The following is a 14,176-nucleotide window of genomic DNA, read 5'->3' as shown; positions in this document are numbered from 1 at the left end:
ACGAAAACGCAGATGCGTACCAACGTAGCTACGTCATTAGTCGTACCTACCAAAATGCACAATCTTTTAATTTAGCTGAGACTATAAATAAAATACTTGATCCCCCTTAAAGGTTTAAAAGAGGTAAATGCTTGGGTAAGCAGTAACAGAGAGTATACACGATACATCTAGCAAAAAGGTTCAAGGGATCGAAAATCATCAATACGCTTTAAAATGGCGATTCTCACTCGGTTTAATGCCCTGAACAAAGTTGTTTTATTATTTTACCTGTTTGAAAGAAACTTTATTTAACTAACGAAATAACTTTGGCGATGTATTTGACACACTCTGACAAAAGAAAACATCGACTACTTGTTCGGAAAGAATGACTTTGATTACGTTTTAAACAAAAATACTCAAGTGAGAGAGATGAGTGTGGAGTTTTTTGCTTTTATAAGCCAACAAATATTCTTAAACTTATTTGCACTGGGTGAGTGCCACCACCAACTCCCTTTTTTATTATAACACCGAAAATGCTGCTCCAGCAGAGATTTAAGTAGAAAAAAATATTTAAAATCAATAGCAATTAACATCATGCCGCCACATGTCATCCTAGGAAGAATTCTATTACTAATTATCTGTATCGTATCAAAAGGTAATGCCATGAAGGGCTATAACATGGGAATCGTTTATGAAACAAAAATTGATAATCAACCCAATCTATAGTCAAACTTTTGACGAAAAAGTTGTGGAGATAAAGAAGGCTATGAAGAAAGTGAAAAACAATGAAAATAACTATGCAGCAGTAAGAGCTCAGAAATTCGAAGAAAAAGTGATTAATTTAGAGGACAAGAGTTGAAAGAATAATCTGAGGTTTTGGAATAATAAAAAGTATCGTATCAAAAAAATTGAAACTAGAAAAAGAAATTTTACAACTGAACAAAAAAAATTTTTAAACAAGAGCTTTCTTTGAATGACTGGTCTTTTATTAAAGATATAGAAGATGTAAACTTACTGTATAAATGTTCCTGCAACTCTATTTTAAAATTCTATGACAAAAGATTTCCGATTCAAACAAAATCAGCTAAAATAAAAACACTACAGACACCTTGGATAAGTAAAGGAAAAAGAAAATCGTCTAAAAAGAAACAACGGCTTTTTATAAAGTTTTTAAAAACCAAAACTCACGTAGCAGAACAGGAATATAAAGATTAAAAAAATTAAAAAAGAAAAGCAAAAAGGAATTTTTATTCAACACAAATAAAAAAACATAACAACAATTCTAAGAAAACTTGGGAAGTAATGAAAGAAATAATTGGAAAAACTAAAATTAAAGGAAAACACGTTTCCTAAACTATTACATACAGAAAACGGACCAGAAGATAGTCAATCTAAGATGGCTAAAGAATTCAATACATTGTTTACTAATATTTGACCTAAATTAGCTACAATCAGGGACATAAATATGTGGCCAAACAACAAAAATATAAGCTCATTACGCAGAAACTGTCTCCCTGCCTGCCTATATCAAAGTTTCAACGAAATTCAGTGCATGACACAAAACAAAACATTGATAGTGGGGGGTAGGGTGCTACAGTTAATATTTTCACTATTTTTGATGGTTTGGTCACATTTTTTACCCCTGATTGTAGTAAGATTCCAGATGTTTCTAATTCTATTGAAGATTATCTAACAAGAACTGAAAATAAAATTGGTGATAGTGACTTAACATTTGAAGAATTTGAAACGGCGTTTAAGTCTACTCCAAAAAAACAAAGCAACTGGAACAGACAGCCTCTGGTGTAACTTAATGATAGAGATCTACAAAGAAATCAAAGATTCACTTTTTTTATTTTCAGTAAATGTATAAATAAGAGTATTTTTCCTGACGATCTCAAAACAGCCAAAGTTATACCCATTTTTAAAGCAGGTGATTCAACTGGAGTAGGAAATTACCGACCTATATTTGTTCTTCCAATTTTTTTAAAAATTTTAAAGCGCATTATATGTAATAGAACTTATTCGATACAGTAAATCATGAGATCTTATTACAAAATTAGAATATTACGGTGTCACAAACAAAACTCACAAACTGTTAAAAAATTACCTAGAATAGAAAGCAGCATGTTTCTTATGATAATGACAAACTTTCAGAAGCTTTGAATATAATTTGTGGAGTACCACAGGGTTCAATTCTTAGACCACTGTTGTTTATAATATGTATCAACGATCTCTATAAAGCCTCATCAAAACTTTTTAACGTCATGTTTGCAGACCATACAAACTTATTTAAATCAGGTAAAAACGTTCAAGATCTTTTTGTAGAAATGAATCTTGAACTCCGAAAAATTTCATTATGGTTTAAGGCAAATAAGTTATCATTCTAAAAGTAAATACTCAATCTTTCATTCACAATATCAGAAGAAAAATATTCCTTCTACCCTTTCAAAACTTCAAATTGATAATACAGAGATTAAGAGAGACAAAGTTACAAAATTTTTAGGGATATATATTGATGAAAATTTAACATGGAAATATCATATTGATACAATATGTAGCAAAATTTCCAGGAGCATAGGTATCCTATATAAATCAAGAAACTTATTGCCAAAGTATCTGCTTAAACAATTATTCTTTTCCTTCGTCCATAGTCACTTATCATATGGTAATATAGCTTGGGCAGGTAACAATAAAACTAAGCTATTAAGACTTTACAGGAAACAAAAACAAGCAATCCGAGTTATTACTTTTGAAGATTGTCTAACACCTTCTAAGCCACTGCTTGAAGGATTAAAAATCCAAGCCCTAATGGAAATTAATATTTATCAAAACCTTTGTTTTATGTTTAAATGTAAAATAGGCTTGTATTTTTCATAACTTGTATACAGAAAAGTTATCAGGAAAATACAATACAAGATCAAAACAACTCAAAGAACCAATAATAAAAACAAAGTATGAAGAATTTTGCATCAGCTGTCGTGCACCACACATATGGAACAAAATTACACCTTTAATTTTAGAAGGTACAGAAATATATTCTTTAAACGTTTTTAAGAATAAAGTTAAAGCAAATATCAAAACCTTACAAGAAATTGATTCATATTTTTAAAATTATCTTGAAAAACATGATAAGAAAAAATATCTTATTATTCTACTAAATCGAAAGCTTTAATTTAGAGAATTAACCAGTTTTCTACATCGGTTCTCGGTGACAAGACTCACATGAAGTCTTCTTCGAGTTGCCCGAACTTTCTCTACACTTACACGAAACTATAGAAAACGACACGCGATTTATATAGTTGATTTTGATTAGTCAGCGTTTTATTTAGTATATTGATGTTATTCACGATTATTTTTTTTTTGTTTTAGACTAGATTCTAGTTAATGTAGTTAAAGTAGAAATAAGCTATCTATCTATCTATCTATCTACCTATAATGGTCAGCAGACAATGACGTCATAGCAAGAAAAGAAATTTTTACCCCATCAATCAATTCAATCAATCAATTATACTATACTTCTGCCATATTTACTAAACATAGCCTTTTAAAGTTATTTGAGGTGGTTAAATTCTTTCCTCCCAAGGAAATGTAAACAGAGTTACACAAAAATATTCCCTGATTTTTTAGTAGGTCAATTTTTCTATAGACCCGTTTGTGACCTCCCACAACGATAAACAAAGTTAGATCGCTAGTTGAATGAAATATGTTTGCGCGTTATTAGCAACGAAAGGGCTTGTTGATCTAATTAGCTTAACACAACATTCATGTTGGCTAAACAAACAAAAAACAGCCTAGGAATTACTAAGTACCCTTGTGTTTGAGAAAAAAATGAGAAAAAGAATTTTGCTGCGAAGGAGAAGTACATATAAAGGCGGATATCTTTTTCCAAGAAATTTTTTCGCAGGTTCTCATAGTTTGTACACGTGTGTTTTATTTGGTTGTTTGAAACTTTAGGAATGTATGCTTGACATCAATTATTATCATTTTTTTGTCTTTTGCATTTCAAAGACTTAAACTGTTCTTAAAGTGGTTCTGATAAATGACAAAGTGAGAAACTATCTAAGCAGCTTTAGCAATGTTTCCAGTTTAGAAGGCAAACCTAGAATGTATTTGTTAAGTTCTTGAACAATCAAAATCTCGTGTCTTGTTTAACAATCACAGAACTCTTTATAACTTGAAGTCTTTTTAACTTTCATTACAAGTTATTCTCTAAAACTAGTTAAGATAGTATTAATCAAAAGGTAGTACCTAGCTACATTTAAATATTTGAACTTCCAATTCTCTGAAAAATTCCTAAAGTCCCTATGTAAAATATAAATTAACCTTATTGAGACTGAGTCTTTTAACTAAAGTCCAGCAGAAGGAGTGGAGAGACGGTAACGGGAGAGGGAAGAGGAGGGGAAGTGTAACTCTTCTTAACGGGAAGAGTAATAGACATGGCATTATGCGCGCACATAGCCATTAAAGATAACGTTTGCACAAAAGTTGGATGACGTCCTCGACTTTATAATGACGTCATCTTTTATTAACAAGCCTGTAAATACCTTTCGTGCAATTTTAGCACTAAGTAAGTCTTGCATTACGGTTATATATATATATATATATATAGATAATATACTTGTTATAGAAATTATAAAAAAATGGCATTCCTACAATATAAAATAATTTTTTTAGGTTACAAATTTTCTCAAATTCAGGTCGTAAAAGACTCTTACAGAGTATTTTCTTATATTATTACCTTGGTGGCGATTCAATATGGGCGAGTGAATGTTACCATATCTCTGGCTTAACTCAAACTATGTGAGGGAAATTGGGGAGATGGCGCACTTTGTGGGCCGTTGGATGTAGCAGGGAGTTGTCTGTGGACTCAAATTGGGTCTGCGTTGCTTGAAATAAGTATTAAATACTTTAGGACTCCTCATCGAAGCCATGGCCCCTCCTGGAAATAATAGACAAATTATACCCCTCTATATTTGTGAAGCTAGCTGTGTAAAATATGCACATCTCTCTCTCTCTCTTTATTAAAACTGACTACTTTAGTTAGACGAAAGAACTAAAAACACAACCATAATAATGAAAATAACGGAAACCAACAGGAAAGGCTAAATTTAAGACATATTTTTGCCAATCCAACATCACAACAAAACATAGAATTTTTTCTGACTGATAGCTTTGTAAACCTTCAATGAAACAATAACAAATTTCAAAAAGAATGAACGAAAACAAAAATAAAAATATAAAGTCAGTTGAAGTGTAATTTCTATATCTCATGTCATCTTTATTTTTTTATTTGACCATACAAGCTTAAGACTTGTCTTCATCAGTGTTTTTGAAGTGTCCAACATTCCAAACTAATGGCGAACATTGCATCACAAGTAGAATATTAGGACAAGATATCGGAGCATTATTTTGCCGGATGACCAACGTGGTATAAGAAGATGAACATCGCTGTATCACAACCAAAGGAATAATATTGCATGAGAAGAGGAACATTGTCAATACTATTATCAAATTTAAGATTATTTTTACTTCATCAAATGTTATAGGAGTGCTATAATATCATCTTATCATGATTTTTTGACAGCCCTGATTTGACGAAGACGCTGGCAGCTCTACTTTTGGGATAGTTTTTTTTGGTGCCAGTATTTAGTGCAACCTCTACCTGCAGATTGTAAATAGACGAGCGTTGATGGTTTGTTTATGAAAACCTTTCTACTGGTAAACGCCATAGCGCCAATAAACACAACGTAAAGAAAAGGCGTTAATTAAAGTGCTCAGGGCTTCTGTTTAAGGGCGTTTTAAAGCAGTTAAATAAAGTTTAAAGTTAAGTTATAAATTTGGGAAAGCAACACGTTAGGTATCGTTTAGAAATAGGTAGATGGCAGTGTTGGTGTACTTGTGACGTCAAGAGCAATTGGTAATCGACGTCAAAGTACCACTTCTTTATCGGCTTTATGATTTAAAAAAGGCGTCACGTATTTACATCTTTACAAATCAATCATTTTAATTTTTTTGCTTGAAGTATATTCATGGTGTCGAATTACAAATGTAAGCTGTAACAAGAGGCTTGGTGAAGGGTTAGAAAAGACTGGAAACTAACTGATTTGTTAAACAAATATTTTACATTGTTTTTCTAGTGTTTTATTTACAAAAGTCGAAAGCTAAACAATATTCTAACAAATCATAACACACGATTTCAAACAAGTTGGAACACAAGACGAGTGAGAGTTGATATAAACATTGAATCGCGCGGTGAACTACATCATTTATTATGGGCTGTCCAATAAGCAAAGGCAGTTACCAGGGGAGAGGTTATAATGGCTATTTTGAATACATGCCAGAAAATAATGGGAAGAAAGTTATAAAGAAAAAAATGCAAGAAAGGACGTTGAGTACGCGACAGAGCAAAATAATTAGAGATCCGAAGTTAACATCTAAGTACGACATTAAAAGCTTAATAGGTGTCGGGACTTTTAGCGACGTCTTTTTTGTTGTTGACAAAGTTACCAAGTATCCGTATGCAATAAAGGTTATTGAACTAAGCTGTTTGAAAACTCAAAGAGTTTTTCAATCTGAGTCTGAAGCTCTCCAGAAGATTCAGGAAGCTTCTAAAATCTCGCATCCTAATCTTGTGAAGTTAAAAGAAATTATAACATGTAATTTCTCAGCTTATATTATTATGGAACTAGCGACCGGTGGGGATTTATTTGAACGGATTCAAGTAAGCGGACACATTAAGGAGACTGAGTCGATAAGAATAACGAAGATGCTACTTCAGGCTGTATCCTTTCTCCACCGTCATGGCATAACCCATCGTGATTTGAAACCCGAGAATGTCCTATTTTATACTCCCGGTGAAGATTCGAGAATTATTATAACAGATTTTGGTTTTGCAAGTTGTCGGGATCCGAATTCTTTACTTGAAACTTATTGCGGGACTTTAGAATATCTCAGTCCTGAAATTATACTAGGTAAAGCTTATTCAAACAAAGTAGACATCTGGGCTATCGGTGTGATTGTATATCACATGTTAAGCGGAACAATCCCATTCTACGGACGGGATGTTGTTTCTTTTTACGAAGAAATATCGAAAAGCCAACCATCCTTTAAACGGGAGGTAAATTCTTTATTTTTTTATATTGCATTTTATTTTACCTCTTAACACATCTATGTTTGTTATTTTGTTCTGTATATTACTTTTTATATGCTGCCACAGTTTTGATAAACCATTGATTTTTTATCGATAAGTTGAGTCGACGGCCCAACGCAAAAAAACATTTTATTTTTTCTCAGACATACTTGGAAGAGCTGCCAAAATCGTTTTAATTTCGATTTTCAGATTCGTCTTTTCGTTTTTGTTTCCCGTGAAAGTGCAGCTCCTCTCAAATTTCGTGTCACGACTAGCTCCACGCTATTGCATGGATAAAGAAAACAGACGAAAAACCAGACATTAAATAAATGGAAGAAAAATGAATAGCTATTTTTAGCAATTTGATTCTCCCCTTCTTTGTATAAATGCATTCAGAAGCAGTAGAAAGAAATTCCAAAAGATTTATGTTATAAGTAGGGTCTTATATCCACGACTAATATTCTTAGATGTTTATTTTCGGTTGTTATTGTCTTCTGTGTTGTGGCTGATAATTTATGTGCCTTCAATCTTGGTGCTTTGAGTCCTAATTCGTGACAACTCTAATTGAGTCTTCCAACTTTTCTAATTCAAGGGTAATTTTATTCGGGGAAGTTTCATTACTTTTCTCCGAAAAATATTTTCCTAGCAAAGCAACGTTGTGGCAGTACACACCTATAAAATTAATAGTGGGAAAAGAAAGCTTTGAAGGAGAAATTTTTCTAGTATCAATTTCGGATTAAGGTACAAACAGTCTGTGAAATGTGACTAAAATTAAGCTCAGTGTCCGTTTTGCCGCCTAACGTCAGTGGATTCGCACCCAATAAATAAAAACAACACAATTGTTGTAGGAATAGCTTAAATATTGCCTATTTTATCTCAAAACATGCTTGTTTCGATGAAAAAGTATTTTTCTCTTACTTTTTTCTGAAACTAGTCGGAAAAATGTGTGCAAGCGATTAGTGTTTTCACCACCTTAAGATTTTCACGACAACGTTTTTGCCGCCTCTTTTTGATAATGCATGCATAGTAGTAACCAAAGCATACAAACCACTGCCATGATTTAATAACTATGTCTGTTGTTTATGCATCCCAGTGTATGTACCTCAATCCATTTTTGTTCAACAAATACAGTAACTTAATATTAAGCCAACACCTTCCGCAACGTAAACTGTGTGTCTTACTTCATAGACATCATTCATCGTGGCTTATGTGTCACAATGTATTCACATCTGTGTTAATAGGGACACTGAATATTGTAAAACTTCTCGAGATATTCTCAAGTTTTGCTAATTAAAGTCTTTAAGAAAAATTTCAAAAATATTTTAGACATAATAATTGTAACACCATAAAAGCACATTCTGTTTCTATTTTTAGTAATGTTTTTGGGTATTAAGCCACGTGTCTTAAACTAGCCGTCATGCTTTTGCTTACGCTTCTTCTTTCATAAATTATCCTTATAAAACGGCAGATTTTAAAACATGATCTGTAATTCATATATCCTAATTCGTGTGTCTTAAAAAAACATTACATTATTCATGTTAAGAAGACAATGAAAACTAACGGACCGTAACATTTCCAATGATGATGTCCTGGTCATCGTCACTGCATCATAAGCTTAAAGAAGCATTAGGGACAGGTTACTGGAGAGGACGAAAAAGTCAAGAAAGAGTCATAAAGCTCCTTTAAAAATTATAGACACAAAATGGGAAAGTATGAAACACAGATTTTTTAGGTTTAACTCGCTGTTGAAATGTTACACATCTTTAAATTTGAAATCCTTTAACCTATTGTTCAAAAGGGCAATAACGTGGGCTGAAAAATCAGGAAAGTTCATTTACAAAGACACATTTGTAGTTAAAAAAATTAACGCCAACGTTTTACCGAAATTTGGCAACTGATGGTTTCACATCTCTCTTATAACAGAAAATAGCTGTCAGGCTGTGGAAAGATCTACTTGTTGCAAAAGAAAATTGGCACAACAAAACAAATGACACTAACTTTTAATTTGCACAAATCTAAGTCACACGCACAAAACATAGTCACAAAATTTATCAACATAGTTAATTTTTGCCGCAAAATCTTCTCGAAAAATTGATAAAAACCCATTTTTTAACAATCATACCAGTAACGTAATCTGATAAATTCCCCTTAAAATATATACTGAAAATATTCGACATTTGTACCCTTTTATTCTGGTCGTTAATGCACTAAAAAAAAAGGAGCAAAAACCGGGTAAAATTTAGTCAATAAAATTTTTTTTTATCAAATGGCAGTAAAACATTTAGGTAGGTAGTACATATTGATCACTGGACGAAAGTTTGGTCACGTTTACCGACTGCTTTGTACCGATAATAAGGCAAGAAATCTGTAAGTTATTTAGGCCATCAAATTTCCAATCATCTTTTGAACAATCTAATCAAGAATGAAAATGAAGCAAAAATCATCCGGGCTCTTTGTTGTTTTTTTAAAAAAGATTAAAATAAGTTTGACGACGATGTTAACTTTTAGTCGCTGTACGTCTGCACGTTGTGGCTATGTTAAATTGGCTAATAAGTTTTATTAGGAAAATCTCAAACAGTCTATCGTTTAGTGTTGTATGTCAAACAATTTTTGGTCAGACCACACGGGCTTACAAAATGGAGGTCATGTAGTTTCAGTTAGTTGAACTGTCAAACCTCTCTTTCTTTTCTTGTTTTGAAGAGAGAAAAAATATTTGTTTTGTTGATAAATGTAAATAAAAATATAACAAATAATCATTTTTTAAATCCCAGAGGGATTTTAATCTATTTTACAAAAATAAAAGGTGACAGCAAGCACCAGCCTTTTTGTCCTTCTGTCCTGTTGACAAAGGATCTGTCAAGGATCTGTTAGTATTCCCTGCAGATTTTGAAGCCGGTAGTGTTCCAGAAAAAGACTTGCTAAATCTTGCCACAACAAAGGAAATAGATATGGTGCGCCAAACATAGATGTTTACTAGCCAGCGTTTGTTTCGAAAAATACCATTCATTTTCAGGAGTATCGGTACATCCGCCATTTTGTTTCCAGTGAATTTACTTTTTTTTCTCAGGCACTTTAGGTGCCGGTATGTGAGTACATGCTTGTTTAACAGGAAGCTCTAATCAAGTTGATGTTGTTTCTACGGCTCGGTTCAAATTTCAGGTTTCTTAGATTTTTTTTAAGTAAAACAGATTTTGTCAACTTGGTTTTAAGTCAAAGCCAACAAATCTGTTCCTGGATTGCACTTTCCATTCAAGAAGGTTTTTCCTCTAGAAATTATGCACGTGGAATTGCAAGAAATTTTTTTTTGCGAAAGCTTATATAAGACATGAAGGTCAAGATGTCCATTGATATAGTTACCGAAAACTGAATGTAATTTTAATTTCAATCTTTAGACCTTTGTAACTTTTTTTAAGTAATTAAGAAATTTATTTCGAAAAAAAAAACACATTACTAGACCACCCAAAATTTGAGAAATTTTGAGACCAAATATTAAAATCTTTCTCTATAAGAAGCGATACAGAAGGGAAAAGGAGGAAGATTTTATTATTAAAAATTTCTTAGTTTTGTAAGCACCATATTTTGCAACTTAAAATTGCTATGTAAAAGTTTTACGAAAGAAACTTTCAGAACTAGACTCTCCCCAGTTTTTTTTTTACATAATGAAGAACCGCTGTTTGGAAATTTTCCAAAATTCATTCATGCTATTAAAAGTTACGGTATACGAATTTTTAAATGTTGACAAACATCTGTTTTAAACATAAACAGTGGTTTGTTTACTTTGGCAAATTTACGGACAAATAAATGCTCATTTAAAAAAATAACATTTCTTGCATAAAAAACCCCCGGAGTATTTTATCACCCTCGATCTCAGTGCTTTTTTATGTACAGGAGAAGCTCGAGTGTGGGCTTACGTCATATAGTATTTACACGAGTTATGCTCTCCAGCGTTGCCATCTTTTCCATAACTTATCCGGAAAATTTCCCTTCGAAAACAATTTCCGTTTTTTCACGGCGCTGCCTTCCTTTTTTGAAGATATTTGAGATTTAAAAACATGTGAAGGAGAGTGATATGTTTGTTTACAAATATCATGTTGAATTCCTGAGTAAAAATTGTTTAATTTTTGTGAAATATTTAGCAAATTTCACTGTGTGTAGAATTTTAAATAATTTTCCCCAACTTTATATTTCGACATGGAATATATACGTGTAAACACTAGTATTAAAACGTTAAAGCAGTAATGCTTTGAAAAACCGAAAAAGATTTTTTTGGAAAGAGTAAAAATCTATTTTGATTTAGAGCCTAATGCCACCCACTTTGAATTTTACTTGCTTGTAAGTCACTAACCAAACATGACTAAACGGTAGATAAACAAAATATACTTATATTTATATATAAATATATACTTATATATTTTATACTTATATAACCATGAAAATATTTAACAAATAATATTTTTTTTCTTTCTAGGTTTGGCAAACGATTTCTTTAAAAGCAAAGCAATTTATCCAATGCGCGTTAACAAAGAAGGAAGAACAACGCTTTGACGCGGAGTCAGCGTTGAATCACCCATGGCTGAAGAAGACATGTCGCGTGAAGAACACCTCACACAAAGGTAATAACCCTGTGAATTCTTGTTCAATGCATTCTCATGGAAAGAAACGAGAAGTTGTCGAATTCGATGAATTACCAACCATAGAGGACGTTCAGTCATTAAAACCACAAGTTTCCGAGCAAACCATGGAATGTCGTACGTCAAATACTGATAAGATGGAATGTCGTACGTCAAATACTGATAAAGAGACGTCAGACAATACGAATAATTGCAACACAACTGGCATTTGTAATAAGGCTTACGAAAATAGTACAAAGGTTAGTACGGAGCATAATTTTAGCAATACGTATCTAAATCCTGAAAAGGTTTTCGTGATACCTTGGAAGGCAACGGATAACAAGCGTATATCAAAAGAGGATTTATTTGCGGACACAAACAGTTCTTACTCGACTTATTGCGAAACGAGACAAAGCGAAGACGTATGCTCCCACAATGCAACGCCTTCCCTAGATGCATTATCTTACCAAGAGACAACCAATAACCAAAGGATACAAGTATCTACAACAGAAAGAAATATATGCAAGGATAATGTGTCTCCAAATGATGCAAGAAACTCACAAATTGTCCAACTGCCTTCTCTATTTAAGCGTTCATTATCAAGTACCCCAGCCCTGAACGTGACCCCTTGCTCTGGACTTAAAAAATATTCAATGCCAAATATCAATATGCCTGTACAAGCTTTAGATCATAATAAACTTGACGCGTTGTTTGCAGTGCGGTCAAGGTCAACTTCACCAAAACCGCCGCAACGAATCAATGCTTGGTCAAACTCACAAACTAACTCAGTCAACAAAAAGAGTAGAGTTGAGGAATGGCTTAATCATAATGAAAATAAAACAGCTGGAACTGATTTAGGGTGTCTTCCATACGTCAAGAAGCATAAGTACAGTGAACAGCGCGACCGTCAAACATGGATGAAGTTAAACGAAAAAATGCCTTCTGAAGCTTTATCAAAATCCTTGTGAAACATAATGCATCCGATTTATGTTTCAGTAGATAGTAGATAAAAGGCAAGAAATATTTAAAATTCTGTTCGACTGATTACGCATAATTTGATGCATCAGAATCTTCCTTAAACGTTAAGGGGTAAGGTCTCTTTCTTTAAACAGATCTTTATAAAATAGATTTACACGGAAAACATCAAATGAAGCCTTTAACACATACGAAGTTCACTTTCTTAAACAAATAAACAAAATGCTTTGTTAGGAAGCCATCTGAAGCAGAAAATTTATTTTTGTTTTTTTATTTTATTTGTTTCTTGTTGTTTTGTTTCAAAAGATACATTTATTTGTTTATTATATATATGTTTAATATGCCCGTGCATATATAAGCTTGTTTCGCATATTCGTGACCAGCGGATCGTGTATTTGCGCCTTTGTTGGGCATATCTGCCTTCTTTGATCTTAAAGTTCTCGATTTATTTATTCAAGTGTCATGAAGAGTATTAATTACAAATAGAATCTTTTTTATATTCTTGCGAAATATTACTTTATAGACTTGGCGGAATAAACCCATTTATTACGTGTTATAAAGCTGTTACATGTATTCTCACAGATAACGTTTTCTGGGAACATTCGTAACCATTCCGCGAATATTATTTTTTGCAATCACCTTCCAAGAATTGTAACAAATGTATCATTTACATGTACAGACTTGTATCCTTACAGTTTAGGCAACTTTTTTAACTTTTTGAGAGTCAGTTTTGTTTTTTTCTTTATCTGTCTCAAACTTCTTGTACGACCATCTTTTTTACACAATTATTTACTTCATGTAATTTAATCGGTTACCGGCAATTTTTTGTTTATATAAAAGCACGTGTATATATTTTGTATATCATATATTATATATTAGCTTTTTGTTACAATTCGGTTGTATAGATTATACATATTTTCTATTATTCATTTTTTTATAGTAATGTATATAGCATTTTTTGTATTTTTGATTTCAGAAATTTTAATTAATAATGGCAGATTGTGAAGTTTCACACATGCATATATAATCAGGTTTGCGCTAAGAATTATGGGTATGCAGACAATTCTGTAGCGAAGTATTCTGAAATTCTGATGAAATTCTGATGAAATTAAAAAAGAGCTTTTCGAATTTTTTTTTAAATTTTCAACAACAAGTGAATCGTCGTAATATTTTTAGCAAAATGATGCACTCCTTCCATCTACAACCTTGTCTATTTTGAACATGGTGGCTTTTTACCAAATTTTCTCTGAAACTTTTCTTAATTTCGACCAAATTATTCAGTCCCTTGCGAAGTCGATATGGCTAATAATTATTTGTTTCTTATTGACTCTTTTTACATTGACATCAATTTTTACAACATGGCGTAAAAAAAATCAAAGTTATGACGCCAATATTTAAAAACAACGCAAATTATGGCCGGTGTATAAAGAGCCAATGAGATTTTTATTTTGTTACCCAGCCGTTGTAAATATGTTTATATTGG

At 32.4% G+C, this 14,176-nt stretch overlaps 2 protein-coding genes across 2 annotated transcripts; both read left to right on the top strand.

Annotated features, from left to right (window-relative positions):
* Positions 1 to 670: 670 nt before the first annotated feature.
* Positions 671 to 3,353, top strand: LOC130613516 (uncharacterized). The gene is made up of 9 exons (XM_057434849.1): positions 671 to 833; positions 941 to 1,115; positions 1,425 to 1,562; positions 1,632 to 1,781; positions 1,839 to 1,923; positions 2,091 to 2,345; positions 2,401 to 2,557; positions 2,868 to 3,002; positions 3,349 to 3,353. Exons 1-9 carry the CDS (start codon positions 671 to 673, stop codon positions 3,351 to 3,353), a joined length of 1,263 nt encoding a protein of 420 aa, XP_057290832.1.
* A 2,333-nt stretch (positions 3,354 to 5,686) lies between these two features.
* LOC130614510 (probable myosin light chain kinase DDB_G0271550) lies at positions 5,687 to 14,176 on the top strand. The gene is made up of 2 exons (XM_057435939.1): positions 5,687 to 7,096; positions 11,577 to 14,176. The coding sequence occupies exons 1-2, from the start codon at positions 6,251 to 6,253 to the stop codon at positions 12,684 to 12,686; spliced, it is 1,956 nt and encodes a 651-aa protein (XP_057291922.1). The 5' UTR covers positions 5,687 to 6,250; the 3' UTR covers positions 12,687 to 14,176.

This window comes from Hydractinia symbiolongicarpus, chromosome 11 (genome assembly GCF_029227915.1).
Source record: "Hydractinia symbiolongicarpus strain clone_291-10 chromosome 11, HSymV2.1, whole genome shotgun sequence".
Lineage (NCBI taxonomy): Eukaryota > Metazoa > Cnidaria > Hydrozoa > Anthoathecata > Hydractiniidae > Hydractinia > Hydractinia symbiolongicarpus.
The sequence above is the reverse complement of the archived record's forward strand: the minus strand, read 5'-3'. Positions and strand labels throughout refer to the sequence as shown.